Source organism: Myotis daubentonii, chromosome 4 (assembly GCF_963259705.1).
Source record: "Myotis daubentonii chromosome 4, mMyoDau2.1, whole genome shotgun sequence".
NCBI lineage: Eukaryota > Metazoa > Chordata > Mammalia > Chiroptera > Vespertilionidae > Myotis > Myotis daubentonii.
In genome coordinates, this window is record NC_081843.1 from 114782356 (window position 1) to 114798892 (window position 16537).

Here is a 16537-nt window from a genome sequence, read left to right on the forward strand (position 1 = left end):
AGTGATAACATCAGCTCCTTATTACCTTGGAGGCGTGAATGAATACGCACCCATACACACACTCACGCACTCATGCACACACAGAGTGAATGAACACACACTCACGCACACATACACACACTCATGCACACACACACACTCATGCACTCACACACACACACTCAGTGAATGAAGACATGCACACACATGCACACACACACTCACACATATGGACAGGAGTGAATGAAGATACACATACTCTCTCTCTCTCTCTCTCACACACACACACACACACACACATACACACACTCATGCACACATACAGACACTCAGTGAATGAAGACACGCACACACACATGCACACACACACTCATACGGAGAGGAGTGAAGATACACATTCTCTCTCTCTCTCTCTCTCTCTCTCTCTCTCTCTCACACACACACACACACACACACACACACACACACATACACACACTCATGCACACATACAGACACTCAGTGAATGAAGACACGCACACACACATGCACACACACACTCATACGGAGAGGAGTGAAGATACACATTCTCTCTCTCTCTCTCTCTCTCTCTCTCTCTCTCTCTCTCTCTCTCTCACACACACACACACACACACACACACACACACACACACACACACACACGCTCCGGCAGCAGCCAGGCCTTGCTTAACTGTCACCTGGATAATCATAGCTCCGGGCGCATTTTCTTTCCGATGAGTTAGTTGCTAACCTGGTCCTTGGGGCTTATTTTAGTCCGTCTCCCCGCCCCCTGGGAAAGGCAGGGGCAGCCGGCCGGGCGGGACCTCCAGGCGGAGCGAAGGTGCGGTTTCCGGGGGCGCGGGCCCAGGTGCGGCCGCGGGGGGCGGGGCGGGGCGGGGCGGGGCGCGCACATCCGTGTTCCCCCGGGCGAGGGGCGGAGGGGCGCGGAGGGGCGGGGAGGGGCGGGCCCTGGCGCCCGGAGAGCCCGCCGCACACTTTCCTTGCTCTCGCCCGGGCAGGAGACCAGCAGTCCACTCGGTCCCTGGCGAAGATCGGGGTTCCGGGTCCCCACAGTCCCGAGCAGCTCAGCCCCCGGAGGCGCAGGATGCGGGCGGGGCGCGCGGAGCCGGGGCCGCTGCGGCCGGTGCTGCTGCTCCTTCCAGGTGAGCGGGGCGTGGGGTCTCGGGCGGGGGCGGGGCGGGGGGACCCGGGCAGGCAGCGCGCGTCCCCGCTCCCACCCCACGGGGACCCGGCTCCCCGGGTCGGGCGGATGGAGAGACCCCCCCTTCGCGCGCTGCCCGCCGGGGGCCCCGGGAAGGCGGGCTCGCCCTCTGCGAAGCGCCCTGCAGTCCAGGCAGCGCAGGCTCTGGTGTTGGCCCGCGCAGGGCGCACCTGCGCACAGACCTGGACACGCGTGGGGGACCGGAGGGCGGGACCGCAGCCCGGCTGGGACAGGTGCCTGCCGCGCCGACCCGGGCCGGGGGAGGGAGGAGGTGGGGTAGGGTCTGAGGGTCCCGGATATGCGGACCGGGCCGGGGGGCGTAGGAGTGTGGGGTAGGGGGGGTGGGAGTCTGTGGGTCCCGGGAATGCGTCCTCCTCAGCGCCGAGCTGGTGGTTTTGCAGGACCTGGGTCCCCAAATGCTGTTTGCATCCGAGGGTGTGCCAGCCTGTGTCCCCCGCGCGCCCTGGCGCCTCTGGCCGGTGGGGCGGGAGACAAGCCAGCGCCCGGAGCGCAGGCCCGCGGAGCGGATCCTTCCTCCCATTGTTCACCCGCTGCGAGCGCCGCCAGGAAACTTCTTTCCACTTTCTTGGTCCTGGCGCCGCAGCCAGAGAACTGACGGGGCGGCAGCTCCAGCTGCGGGGGTGAGGGGCACCCCGCGCCCCACTTCTCTGGCCCCAAGTGGGCACCTGAGGCTGGGACGGTCGACCGCCTGCACCCGGACCGCCTGCTGGGCCGGTCGGACTGGCTGCGGGACGTTCCCCTCCTGGGGGGCGGGGCCCGTCACTTTTGTATTTTGTGGTGCGTTTGGCCATCAACACCCAAACTCGGCCTCTGCTTTTCCAAGGTTTCCACCAAGTAGATGAGTGTTTCCTAAACTGCCCCCCCCCCCCCGCCCCGGAGGCACTTCGCCAGTCGCTATGCTTCACTGAGGGAGAAGCTAACCCGGGGGCCCTGCGCCTCCTCCGGGTGGGAGAGGAGTAGGTAGTGCCCATGCCAGCAGCAGGAAGGGGCACTGGTGTGCGGTGCTCACAGGTACTCTCTCCTGCCCCCCTCCCCCCAGGGGCTTTCAGATAAGGTTGGACTCAGGTGGAAAACGCGGCCCTGGAACCACAGCCGACCGGAGAGCTGGTAGACATGGAGCTCCAGGCTTTTCATCTCGTTAATTGCCCATTATTAGCAGACGCTGTGGAAACATCGCAGCGTTTCCCTGCTGCGAGGTGTGCCTCCCTGCTGCGAGGTGTGTCGGGGCTTGTCTGGCAGCGCAGGGAGAGCTGCTGTGAGGAATGCGTGGCCGCCGGGCGGGGCGTGCAGCGGTCGCGGGGACTCACCTGGCGTGTGCAGGGCACAGCTCCGTGCAGGCGGGCAGGGCCGGGGGTGCAATGCCAGGGGATGTGTCCGTGTGGTTATTTCTTCCTCCTGCCCCCGCATGTGCATACTCAGGGGACAGGTTCCCCCGATTCAGGGGGATCATAATGGAGCTTTGCCCTCCGGGATATCACCGGTTTCCGAGGGGAGCAGCCTCCTTTCGTGGTTCCAGGAGTATCTGAGATGAGCATGAATAAGTGCCACCTGTAGGGCAGTGGCAGGTGACATTCCAGATGGCTTGGCCCTGGTTGTATAAAATGGTCGAGGACTCGTCATTGCTATGCGCACACACATAGTTGTTTATAAATTATAGACGTGTACAATCGTGTCATGTAAAATGGCAGAGAGATGCATGTGTGTGTATGTGTTCATACATCTTGCATTCTCTCCAGCATACATGCCAACCAACCACTGCGGAAACACGCGGCCCTCCAATCTCATTTTAACACCTAGACCCAAACTCCGCAGACCCCTTCGCACAGGTGTGAGAAAAAGCGGTGCTCGCAGTTCCGGTCCCCCTCCAGCACCTCTCAGTGGTCGCGCCTCCATTTAAGTGAGTGGTTCTCAACCTGTGGGTCGCGACCCTTTGGGGGTCGAACGACCCTTTCACAGGGGTCGCCTAAGACCATCGGAAAACACATCTATAATTACATATTGTTTTTGTGATTCATCACTATGCCCTAATTATGTTCAATTTGTAACAATGAAAATACATCCTGCATATCAGATATTTATATTACGATTCATAACAGTAGCAAAATTACAGTTATGAAGTAGCAACGAAAATAATTTTATGGTTGGGGGTCGCCACAACATGAGGCACTGTATTAAAGGGTGGCGGCATTAGGAAGGTTGAGAACCACTGGTTTAAGTGCTGGCAATCCGGATGGTCAGCAGGTTTGAGGGTGGGAAAGAAAGACCATAAGAGGCCCAGGTCGTCCCTAATAACTACAGGTCCAAAGCCGCCAGGGACGTGCCATTGCCAGTGCCTGACGACACTACACTCTCCTGTCCCCAGGCCAGGCCAGGCAGTCCTTCCCCGGCCTCCAGCCGCCTCCTCTCTCTGCCTCTGGTGCCCAGTCTCCCCCGCTCAGTGGATAGGACAGGCCCTCTCCCTGCAGCCTGTGCATATTGTGACCTCTCTCTTAGTCAGCAAGTCCTTTCATTGTGTGGTTTGGCAGCTCTTTCCTCCTGAAACACCCTCCACCTCTGGCTTCTGTTCTCCCTGCCTTTCTCCTGCCTCCCTGGCTGTTCCGTCCGCGGTCCTCCGCTCCCTTCCCCAGTCCCCGGTACAGTCCCCGCTCCTGCCAGCATCCCCCGGCCTCCTCCTGGCTTCCGGAGCGAGCAGGGTGCCCACCTCGATGGCGGGCCAGCACGGCACATGCCACCCAGATGTCCTCTGCCTCCTGCTCTCCTGGCCTCTGCAGTGGTTTGAGGGCAGCGTTCCCTGCAAGCTCTACACCGGCCACCTCTTCCTTGTCCTCAGCCTCACGGCCAGCCTCCGCCTCCGCCTCCAAGTCCTGTCCCTACCCCACCCCCCTACCCCCCACCCGCCTGTGCGGCCATCCGCACTGGGCCCTGGGTTTCTTTGTGTCTGGGCTCCTGTCATGTTTACACTGTTTCCTGGTTTTGCCTCTTCTCCCTCCCGTCCAGTCCCTTCGTCGTCACCAAGGCTGTCTTTCCAGGCTCTGACCTGGGTCGAGTCCTCCCCGGTTCAGACAATCGGAGGCTCCCATCTGTGTCGGGTAAAGTACGCATTTCTTGGCCGGTCAGGAAGGCCCTGTGCCATCTGGCCCAGCCACGTGTTCAGCCCTTTCTCTGCCCCACCCGTCCTGCTCACACACACGGGCACTCACACCGCTCTGTGTACACAGCACACGCCCCGGAAAGCCATATATACACCCCCACACGCACCTCTGCGTCCTGACTGCACCTGATTCCAGCGTCTTTAGTGTTAGCACCTTTTCTACACCATTCTCCCTGCATTAACCATCTGGATGCTTTCCCCTCTTTCTCTCATTCCTTTGTAACTCACCAGTGTCCTGAGCGAGAAGAGACAACGCCAAGCGAGACTACACAGTAGGAGCCCTGGGCATCGTCCTGTGCACCAAAAGGCTGCAGGTTCGAGTCCCACAGATTGTGGGCTTGATCCCTGGTAGGGGGTGTGCAGGAGGCATTTCACTCTCACATCAACATTTCTCTCCCTCCCTCTCCCTTCTTCTCGCTCTAACAATCAATAAAAATCCCCCTAGCCGGTTTGGCTCAGGGGATGGAACTTCGGCCAGCCTGCGATTGAAGGGTCCCTGGTTCAATTCTGGTCCAGGGCACATGCCTGGGTTGCAGGCTCAATCCCCAGTGGGGGTCTGCAGGAGGCAGTTGATTAATGATTCTCTCTCATCATTGATGTTTCTGTCTCTTTCACTTCCTCTCAGAAATCAATAAAAATATGTTTTCTTAATAAAAGATATTTTTATTAATTAAAAAGCAAATAAAAATCAATAAAGTGGGGAAGTTTTTCTTTTATAACAAAAAGGAAAGTTTGAGGCAATCTCTGATTTCTGGGACCCACCAAACCCCAGCCCACCCTCTGAGAAAGTAACTCCCTCTGCCAGGGCTCCCCGCTGCCACTGCCCAACCCCCGCTAGGCTGTGCTCCCAAATACTGGCTCGGGAGCCTCTGTGTGATGTAAATGAGTGGATTGGGGCTCAGGATTTAGTATTTAAAAACAATTACTCATCCGTTTCTGATGTTCAGCCAGGTTGGGAGTAACTGCTGAAAAGCTAGCACCGAGCCTCCTCTCTCCCAACAAATTAAAATTCCAGTGTGGCCCAGATCACCTTGTTGGGAGGTGACCACCAAGACAGGTAGATTTCAACACCCTGCGGCGGGGAAGGCGTCAGGTGGGGAGAATTCCCGGCAGAGCGGGTGCTGAAGGCTCCTGCCTCCCTGTGCTAAGGGCCTGGGGCGGATCAAAGGGCCAAGTTGGTTACTGCAAAGACATGAGCTGCTGGTGGGATTGCAGACATTCCGCAGAGTGAAGACACACAGTCAGCGCGTCAAAGACAAGGAATTTCAGGGAAAAGGGGGACCAAAGGATCATCCTGACATCATGTAGACGCTGCGCCTGGGCTGTGGGCCCTGCCTGAGACGCTCATGTCACTGAGAGATTCCCCCTCAGAGAGGAAGACGCTCTCTTATCATCACAGCAAAGACCTGGGGGGTTGTGGCTGGTTTGTTGATTTCATTTGTTATGGTGACTAATGATTTACCGGACAGTAGCTCAGAAGAAGGGCTGTTGGAGAGAAGAATCTAGAAGAAGGGCTGTTGGAGAGGAGAATCTAGAAGAAGGGCTGTTGGGAGCGAAGAATCTAGAAGAAGGGCTGTGTAGAGAGAAGAATCTTGAAGAAGGGCTGTTGGAGAGAAGAATCTAGAAAAAGGGCTGTTGGAGAGAAGAATCTAGAAGAAGGGCTGTGTAGAGAAGAATCTTGAAGAAGGGCTGTTGGAGAGAAGAATCTAGAAGAAGGGCTGTTGGAGAGGAGAATCTAGAAGAAGGGCTGTGTAGAGGAGAATCTAGAAGAAGGGCTGTGTAGAGGAGAATCTAGAAGAAGGGCTGTTGGAGAGAAGAATCTAGAAGAAGGGTTGTTGGGAGAGAAGAATCTAGAAAAAGGGCTGTTGGAGAGAAGAATCTAGAAGAAGGGCTGTGTAGAGGAGAATCTAGAAGAAGGGATGTGTAGAGAAGAATCTAGAAGAAGGGCTGTGTAGAGAAGAATCTAGAAGAAGGGCTGTTGGAGAGAAGAATCTAGAAGAAGGGCTGTGTAGAGAGAAGAATCTAGAAGAAGGGCTGTTGGAGAGGAGAATGTGATGCCCCGGATCCAGCCCCTGGGCGCCGGGTGCCTTTGAAGCGCTTCCTCCAGGGGACCAGGTGTCGCTGATCTGGCTGCAGCCAGTTCCACAGAACGAGGCTTCCATCAGGCTTCGAGGCAGCCACTGCCCCATCCCAGGCAACCAGCGAGGCCCAGGTGTACATGGAAGCTGGAAACACCGTCCGAGAGGTCCCAGTTCCCGGGGAACAAGGCCACACAGGAGGGGGACGTCGTCCCAGCCCCGAAGGCTCCTGACCAGCATGGGCGCCTGCCTCCTCCTGACAGATCAGCTCCTGGGGAAGCCCCCCCTGTGAGGGGCGTTGACCGGTGACTGGACTGAGCGGGTCCTCGTGGTCCCGTCCCTCTCGCGGGGTCTGGTGTTGACCTGGGGCGTGGGGTGCAGGTTTGGCCGGTGAGATGGGAGGGCGTCTGCTCAGAGGCTCTGGGGACGGCAGCGTTCATTCCTGAGAGACGCCGGTTAGGAAGCGCATCGCCGGGTCTAGATGGGAGGTGGGGACGGCTGCCGCCCTATTGCAACCAGGACGATGTGGCATCAAGAGGATGTGACATCAGGAGGACGAAGGCAGACCCTGCCCTCGGGCAAGGACGGGAAGAGTGGGGCCTGGAGAGTGTCCTTGAGCTTTGGAATTCGGATCTCTGGGTGCCTTAACAACCTTCCATCTAATTTAAAATGTACTCATGTTTTCGTTACGTGGCTGTATGGCCTACACCAGTGGTCGGCAAAGTCATTAGTCAACAGAGCCAAACATCAACAGGACAACGATTGAAATTTCTTTTGGGAGCCAAATTTTTTAAACTTAAACTATATAGGTAGGTACATTGTTATTAACTTAATTAGGGGACTCCTAAGGCTTAGGAAGAGCCACACTCAAGGGGCCAAAGAGCCGCATGTGGCTAGCGAGCCCCAGTTTGCCGACCACGGACCTACACTTATAACCTGCAGAGGCAACGTAAGTTTCTGTAACATAATAGATGTCATAAGGTCGCGTAGAATTAATTGCTGAACAAATGGTACAAAACGAAGTGTTGACCTCAGGGGATGGAGACAACCACCGGGACACACTGGGGTAGGCAGCGGGGAGGGAGGAGCCATCAGGGTTCCCATCTCCTGTGAGGGCTCAGGCCACCGGGCCAGCCCTCCCTGCACCAGGGAGGTGAGTGATGATGTGATGCCCTAAGAGCTCCGCGACCACGGGTAGGACCTACGTGTCCTGCTCCGGGGCCAGATGTTCCAGATGCTCGCCTAGGAAGGAGCAGGTCCTTGCGCCCAGGACACGGAGAGCGAGGGCTGAGCGGTCAGCGGGCGCCCGGCCATGGGCCTTGTGAACCATGGTGAGGACCTGGGTTTCACCCTGAGGACGGTGGGGAGGTGGTGAGGGGCCTTCTGCAGGCGAGTGACATGAGCAGATGGCTCCTTGGCAGGGAGGTTGGTGGGTGGAATGGAGGGCCGGGTGGTGGGCACAGAAATACTTAGAGAAGAATTGGCTCCGGGTTTAGTGTTGGCTTAGTGCACCCACTGAGAGAGATGGTGGTCAACGCGGGTGGTAGCCATGGAAAGGCAGCCGCGGGCAGAGAGGAAAGACATTAAGGAGGAACGGGCAGGATTTGGTGATGGAGTTACCAGGGTGGCAGCGAGCGAGGGAGGAGTGTGACTGAGTGCAGCCCAGGTTTCCCACGTGGACCACTCCGTGGGCTGCGGGTTACTGAGACAGGAGTGCTGAGGAGGGCAGGGGAGGGGAAGAGATGGCCAGGTGAGCTTGACAGGTGAATGGGAGACATCCGGGGACGCCTCTAGTTAGTGGGCAGTTACATATTCAGAGGAGAGGGGCCGACGCGGCCGGAGTGTAGGCGTCTAGGGAGGAACTGAAGAATGGAGCTGATGAGTCCAGCACAGAGAGACCAGAAGAGGCCATGACCAGAACCCAGGAAACAGCTCAGGGGGCTGGGTTGGGGAGCAGGTGCTGTGAGAACAGATACTGGGGGAGACAGATGCTGGGGAGCAGGTGCAGGGGGAGAGCAGGTGCAGGGGGAGAGCTGGTGCAGGGGCAGCAGGTGCAGGGGCAGCAGGTGCAGGGAGAGAGGAAGGCAGAGCTATGGGACTAGGCACCTTGCACTCTCCAGGGTAGCTGCCTGGTTGATGGGGAAGCTGCGGTACACGTTGTTTGGGAACATACGTCGCTGAGGTAGTTGTGATGAATGAGTCGGTGCAGTTTTGCGGCTGCATATCTCTAACACAGCTCAGTGCTGGTAGTAAGTTAATGTCACTGCTTCCGTCACATTTTCCTGAAACAGGAAGCTCTCCCAGCTGTAGATATGTCCTCAGGTTCTGCTTTTAGCTCCTTATTTCTATCCAGTGTAATGAGGACCCGTAGTCCCGGTGGCACGGAGAGTTGGTGTTGGCTTTGCGAGGTTCTGGCTGTCAAACAGGAAAGCCTTTATTCTGTGTAACTCTGGTGTTTCGAGGCGTTTTAAAACACTCTCATTCATCTTATAAATCAGAAAACAAACTAATGTCTCTTCCTAAGTTTGTTAAAGTTCTGATCAGTTCAAAGTGCTTCTATTCCGGCGTTGTACCCAGCCTCCGCCTGCGGCTCTGGTGCGTCAAATGTTGACTAACCTGGGCAAACTCGAGCTGCACAGCTGACGAATACCATACGTCCTCAGACTCTTGGGGCTGCTAACACTTTTCAAATATATTTCTCTTCCTTTCTTCTTTTGAGAGAGGTGTCCAGAAGGTCTGTGGCCCAACTGCTCACAGGAACTGCGGTTTTGTCGGGACGATTCCCATGCCGTTAGTGACGAGGGAGTTTTCACGCAGAGGCTGCCATGCCTCCTGGTCCCTGGGAGGCTCTGTGGATAGGCAGCCTCCTGTTCACTGGAGTCGAGAGAGAGAGAGAGAGAGAGAGAGAGAGAGAGAGAGAGAGAGAGAGAGAGAGATGGGTGCTGTGCCGTCCGGGAGGAGATTATTTCACTGCGTTATAAAAGCACGAGAGAAGCGACTGGCCCGGGATGCCTTGACCATTGGTGGTTGTCATTCCCCCATGCACTGGGCGGTGGCTTCTGTCTGCCTTTGTGGGGCCTGAGCCCGTTTCCCTGGGAACCAGGGGGACATGCTGACTGGCACAGGCTGGCGTAGGCGGTCCACTGGGGTAACTCTATTCCAAACTGTCCCCAGTCCCTGCAGGCCCTCCAGCCACATAGCTTCTTGGATGCCTCTTGGAATAGGACACTGAGCCTCTGGACTGTGTAACCTTTGCAAAGCCATATTCCGAGAGCCAGTACATCTATATATACAAAAGCCTAAGCGACCGAACTACCGTCAACCGGTTGCTATGACAAGCACTGACCACCAGGGGGTATACGCTCAATGCAGGAGCTGTCCCCTGACGGTCAGTGCGCTCCCACAGCCAACCTCCCGCGGTCCCTCCCCCCAGCTAGCTGGCCCTGGGAGAGATGGCCCCTATTGGCCCTGATTGCCAGCCAGGCAGAGGGACCCCCCCCACTCCCGTGCACAAATTCGTGCACTGGGCCTCTAGTAGAATAATAATTGGCATCGTTGTCTGTGTACGTGACACTGTCCCCTGGGAGGAAAAGAAAGGCAAACTGAGCCCTGAGCCCTGGAAATTGGGAAACTGTATGTGATCTTTATGGGTTTCCTTTTAATGCAAAAACATAATCAATAGTTTGAATAAAAAGTCTTAGTGCAAATTGAAAGGTGATTAAACAAGCCATTTATGTAAATGCTGTAGTGTTTAGTCCGTTGGGGCTGCTGTGACAGACAGCATAGTTTGGGTGGCGTAGACTCACAGACCTTTACTCACAGTGCTGGGCCTGGGAGGGCCGAGGTCGGTGCCGGCGATGTCCCTTGGGTGACAGCGTGGTCCTTTCCGGTGAGAGCCTCCTCCCAGGCCACGTGCCTGCTGCTGTGTCCTCCTCTGTGGGACGAGTTGGGGTCCCTTTGGACCCTCCGCTCTAAGGCACTGGTCCCTTTCATGGGCGAAGGCTGAGCCCGAAGGCCCCGTCCTAATGTCCCTGTCCGCTGGGTGAGCTTCTCAGCACAGGAAGCCGGGGGACACGCATTCAGACCGTAGCGCAGTGATTCTCAACCTTCCTAACGCCGCGGCCCTTTAATACAGTTCCTCATGTTGTGGTGACCCCCAACCATAAAATTATTTTCGTTGCTACTTCATAACTGTCATGTTGCTACTGTGATGAATCGTCATGTAAATATCTGATATGCAGGATGTATTTTCATTGTTACAAATTGAACATAGTTAAAGCATAGTGATTAATCACAAAAACAATATGTCATTATATATGTGTTTTCCGATGGTCTTAGGCAACCCCTGTGAAAGGGTCGTTCGACTCCCAAAGGGATCGCGACCCACAGGTTGAGAACCAGTACTATAGCGCATCAGAATGCAGACTTCCTGTGTTATGACAGTATTTACTTTTTGCCCAAATAATCAGGCTTTCCTGTATGCGTGTCCTTTTGCCATTCTTGTTTTGTTGTGGTTCAGGAGATCTAGCCTTCGCCCTGTTAAGAGCACAGTGCAGCCCGGCCAGCGTGGCTCAGTGGTTGAGCGTCGACCTATGAACCAGGAGGTCACTGTTTGATTCCCATCAGGGCACATGCCCAATTGCGGGCTCCATCCCAGTAGGGGGCGTGCAGGAGGCAGCTGGTCAATGATTCTCTCTCATCATTGATGTTTCTATCTCTCTCTCCCTCTCCCTTCCTCTCTGAAATACATTTTTTAAAACGAGCACAGGGCCTGGTCTCTCCCCTGGGTCCAGGTTCCGTCTTTGTGAGGTGCAGGTGAGCCCCCAGCCCCCAGTCTGCACGTCACTCAAGCCTCAGTTTCCCCACTTGTGCATCCTGGAAGCCTTCCCACCCCTGGCCCCACTGAGGTGACCTGCTCACGAGGACCCTTGTGTGGCGATGGTCCCCTCCGTCACGTGGACTGTGATGCAGAGGAGGCAGGGCCGCGCCTTTTTTGCTTGTCCGTGGGGCATGGGGACAGCTGCAGGGACACAGTCAGAGGCCCACTTGCTGCGGGAATGCCAAGCCCAGAACGCGTGCTCCTCTCCAAATAGCACGTGCAGAAGCCCTCTACGGCAAGGCTGTGTGCAGGCGCTAAAATATCCTCCAGCTGATTCCCCCACTTAGAGGGTGTGTGTGCTCTTGCCAAGTTCCTCCTTTGTCCAGAAGGGCCTAGCCAGGGCAGCTCTGTAGACAGGTGACAAGGTGACCAGAAGGATCGGGACAGTGCAGAGGTGTTTTCCCGTCCTCTTCGGACCCCTCTTCTGTCCTCATCATGTAGTGTTGTAACGTACCCCGCGAATCACAGAAGGGCGCCTCAAGAAGTCGAATTAAAGAGTCACGTTTATTGCAATCCGGGACTATGAGGGGTCATGCCCAAATCTCATAGCGATAAGATGGTGGCAAAACCAGACTTATATAGGCAAAGATCACAAAGGTATTGATTACATCTCAAGGTTTGGAATGAGGAACCTGGTTTGCAAAACAGCAGTTTACAGAAGCAGAATTAAGCATGTTAATTATAGTTTTGGGTCTCGGGGTCACTGAGTTGACAGAAACACATTATCTAGAGCCCTCGGGTCTTGAGACCACTGAGTTGCCAGGAACTCATTATCTAGAGCCATCGAGGTAATTTAGAGTAATTGCCCTGTCCTGGTCTTGGTACCACTGAGTCAACTGGAACGCATTATCTGTGGCCACTAAGACAATTTAGGATAATTGTGCTGTCCTGTTTCCCAGGTACAGAAGAATGTGCTTCGACAACCAGTAAGATCACAATCAGTGGGATATTCACATCATAGTCAATAAGGCATTCAATCGAATGGGATGATTTATACAATTCAGAAAATCAAAATAACCCGTCCATTGTTAAACAAAGCAGATAGGTCCCATACTTCATTAGCCCCATCATTTTTCTTCAGTGTGACCCCCACTGAGTGCTGTCTGCGATCACCTCCCCCGCCTGCCCTCGCATGCCCCGCCTGCCCCCGCCTGCCCCCGCCTGCCCCCGCATGCCCCTGCATGCCCAGGACCCAGGACAGAGTGGGCGCCCAGAAAATAATCGGTGTAAAAAAAAGTTAACATAAAAATAAACTAGAATTCAGTTAACTGGGGGGGGGGGGGGTGTGTGTCACTGAAACACTAAACTTGATTAATGATTTCAGTTTATAATAATTTCACTTTTCTTTATAAAGCTGGAAGTTTTAATATTTTTCTAGAAAAGAATGACACACGCTACATAGTCATCTTAATAGGAAACATTTACATATCTTTCCTTTGCTATTTTTAAGTGTAAATGTGCTTTTTCATGGACAGACTCACCATTTACATGAAAAGAAGTGGTGAATGCGCCCTCACTTGCTATCTTTCGCAGTGAGTTTCCTGCGGCCTCAGGCTCAGGCTTGGACTTTACGTTGCCGAGTCCTGTGGGGTTAGCTATTGTCTCCTGGCGGATGTGTAGGCTGCTTCCTGTGGGTTTTGTCCCTGCTGTGCATACGAGCTATAAATATAGCCCAGGAGCCTTTCCCCTCTTCCCTTTGGCCACTTCCTGGAGGGCACCCCTGGTCCCAGACACAGCACCTCCAGCCCTGGTTGCAGCACCTCCAGCCCTGGTTGCAGCACCTCCAGCCCTGGTTGCAGGGTGCTCCGTGTCTCATCAGCGGTGTGTGTACCTCGCTCACCAATGCGAGATTTTAATTCACTTTTTGTAGTTATTTTATTTTTTTACTTCGTGGTTTGAGGGATGTAAAATGGTACTTCGTGTTTAATTTAATTCTTATTCTTTCTATTGCTCAGCATACATTTTTTTATGTTACCATTTAAAAATGTCTACCTTTTGCCCGACCAGCGCGGCTCAGTGGTTGAGTGTCGACCTATGAACCAAGAGGTCATGGTTCAGATCCCAGTCAGGGCACATGCCTGGGTTGCAGGCTTGGTCTCCATGTGGGGTGTGCAGGAGGCAGCTGATCTCTCTCATTATTGATGTTTCTATCTCTCCCTCTTCCTACCTCTCAGAAATCAATAAACATATCTTTTTAAAAAATCAGAAAATATATATTTTTAAAAATAAAAATTTTAAAAAAATTGACACGCAAAACAAAGACTTTTAAAGGAGAATCATGTTGTTCTTTATTTCTTAACTAGAGGCCCAGTGCACGAATTCATGCACAGATGGGGTCCGGCCGCCACGATCGGGCCAGTTGTGGGGAGGGGCTGTGGTCTCCGTTGGCCGGCCGGCCCCGCCCCCTGGTCGAACTCCCGGTTGAGGGGACAAGTTGCATATTAGCCTTGTGTTACATAGGCTAGGACGGAACACGGGAATGCCCCCCGCTGGTCCTGAGGGGCTGTGAGGCCTGTTCTGTCTGAGTGGCTCTGCCCTTCCTTAAAGCCCTGAAGCCGTAACGCAGGCCTCGGGCCCAGGTCCCTCTCATCCCGGTCCTTCCCCAGTAGCCTGCACTTTCTAAGTGGTTGCCTTATTTTGAGAGGAGGGGGCGTTCCACACGACTTCTGCTTTATTATCTTTATCATTCTCTCGTGGAGACCGCGCACTGACGATGGGTTCCTGCGGTCTGTGTGCGAGTGATCTAACGGACCGTGGCTGCGTCCTGCTGCCCCCCGCCCCCCTCCCCGCTCCCCGTTCTGGGGGAGGATGAGCTGCCTGCAGAGTCTGCAGGCAGTTTTCTCAGTTTCAGGGCCTGAGTAACCCCACTTCCTGCTGCTGTGGCTTCCTGGGGGTCCGGGCTGATACTGCTCCCTGGCTCTTGTGGTGCGCGCTGGGGATGACTCAGCAAAGGGCCGCGAGGCCGCGTCCTCTCCTCCGTCCCACGGTCATGGGAGCTTCCGGGGAAACTGCCCCGGGTGGTGGGGCGTTGGCGGGGACGGGGCTGCGCCTTTAGCATTTCTCAGGGAGACGTCTGCAGCCTCAGGAGCGCGCAGTGATGCTGGGAGTAAAACACAAAGTGGAGAGGTCTTCCTCGCGCCCATCCCTGGGGCACCGAGCGGAGAGCCCATCCCTGGGGCACCGGGCGGAGAGGGTCTGTGCGTGGTCCCAGCGCAGGGAGGTGGGCGCCTGGGCAGGCTCCCGCAGAGAGAGCAGTGGCTCCTGCAGGGGGACGGGCCGGGGCAGGCGGTTCTTCGCACTGCGATCCACTTTGGTCTTGCCCAGTAGGAGGGTTTTTTTCAGTTTAAAGGAACGCTGCCCTCGCCAGTGTGGCCCAGTGGACAGTGTCGGCCTGTGGACGGTAGGGTCCCAGATTTGGTTCTGGTCAAGGGCACGTACCTGGGTTGCAGGCTCTTGCCCTGGTCAGGGCTCGGGCAACCAATGGATGTGTCTCTCACATCGATGTTTCCCTCTCTGTCCCTCCCGCCCGCTTCCACTCTCTCTGAGAACCAGTGGGAAATGCCCTGGGGGAGGATGGACAAAAGGAAAGAAATGCTTGTGCTTGGAGCTCTGCCAGCTCCTGCCCCCCCATCGCCCCAAATACAGTCCGGCTTCCTCCCAGAGCCCTTCTGCGCCGGATGAAAACAAGCTCCATGTCCGCTAGAGTTCTAAACGGGCAGTCAAGTGCGCATGTTTGCGTACACGTATGTGTGTACATGCAGCACACAGACCTGTCCCTTTGCTCCTTTAATTTCTCCCTTTCGCCAGAAATGGCTGCGCCGGCCTATCGCACCGTCACATTTGTGTTTGGGAAACAGGTAACTTGTTTCCTAGGTTCCCAGACCCGTGGGGGAGGGGGCGGGGGAAACTTTCCCCAGGACAGGTCCCAGCGGGGCGCTCCAGGACCTGGTTAGGTGACAGCCTGTCTCCTGGGGACCTCCCTGACCCCTGAGAGCGGCCCCCTGTGTCGTGGTGACCGGCTCGCTGTCCTAGGTCCCCGCACCTGCCAGCGCCCTGCAGCGTCCAAGGCCCAGTTCCCACGGGGCCCCAGGGACTGGGCTCCTCCTCCCTCAGCAGTGACCCCTGTGTCCGCGCTGACCTGGGGATTCTGCCTCAGAGTGTGCATGCACACTCACACACATCACACATCACACACTCACACACTCACAATCACACACTCACACACTCACTCACGCACACACTCACACATCACACACACACTCACACACACACTCACACACACTCACACACCACGCACGCACATACATGCATGCACACACATGCACACACATGCACACAGCACACACATGCACACACACTATGTACACACAGATAAAATGAAATGTGGCTGCTGGATGATAAAATGAGCTCCATCGTGATTCCATGTCACCACCCACTCTGCCAGGGTCGAGCAGGGAGGATGAGGTCATTACACGCGCAGTCCTGTGTGGTCCTTCCAGCATCAGATGTTTTCCTGGTAAAAGTGGGGGAGCGGTTCACCATCGCCCCGCGCTTTCACGTCAGAGGATGGGTGACACATCCCAACAGCGTTTCTGAGCGTGCACAACGGGTGATGGTGAGCGGGCTATTGGAAAGGCCAGGTTTCTGGATGTCCGTTCCCGGTTCTTTGATTAATTCGCGACTTCGTTTTCTTTTGCAATTTATTTCCTCAAAAGTACAGATGAGCGGCGGTGCCTCTGAGCAGCAGGGCTGCGGAGCAGGTGGCGAGGGGAGGCCTGTGTGGGCTGCTGCAGGGCATTTCTGGAGTCTTATCTGCTCTTCCTCCCTGGAAGCACGCATGTCTGCAAACCCATGAGCTGCACTGCAGAGCGAACAGGTCCCTGGGACCGGGAGAGTAGCTGCTGTCCGTCCCCGGGCAGCACGGCGATGCCTTACTCCTTCGGAGCGGCTGCTCCCAGAAGTGCCCAGGCGCAGTGGAGGGCAAGCTTCCCTCCGTGATGCCTGTACCTGATGTACTAGACATGAATTACCACGCTCCTCAGTGCGCCCGGACAGTGGGACATTCCTTGGTGACAACACATGTTAATGGAACTTTGATGTCGGTTTTAAGGAGTTCAGTCTGCCTTCAGTGGAGGACAGGGTGGAGGACAGGGTTAAGGGTGAGGGTGAAGGACAGGGTGGAGGACAGGGTTAAGGGTGAGGGTGAA

General features: G+C 55.5%; 1 protein-coding gene across 1 annotated transcript in view; it reads left to right on the forward strand.

The window, feature by feature from the left end:
• Positions 1–959: 959 nt before the first annotated feature.
• Positions 960–16537, forward strand: part of ITGA2 (integrin subunit alpha 2) — a 64652-nt gene continuing 49074 nt past the window's right edge. Inside the window, exon 1 of the mRNA XM_059695017.1 lies at positions 960–1142. Coding sequence (XP_059551000.1) covers positions 1085–1142 — 58 coding nt within the window. The 5' untranslated portion in view covers positions 960–1084. The remainder of the gene's footprint in view (positions 1143–16537) is intronic.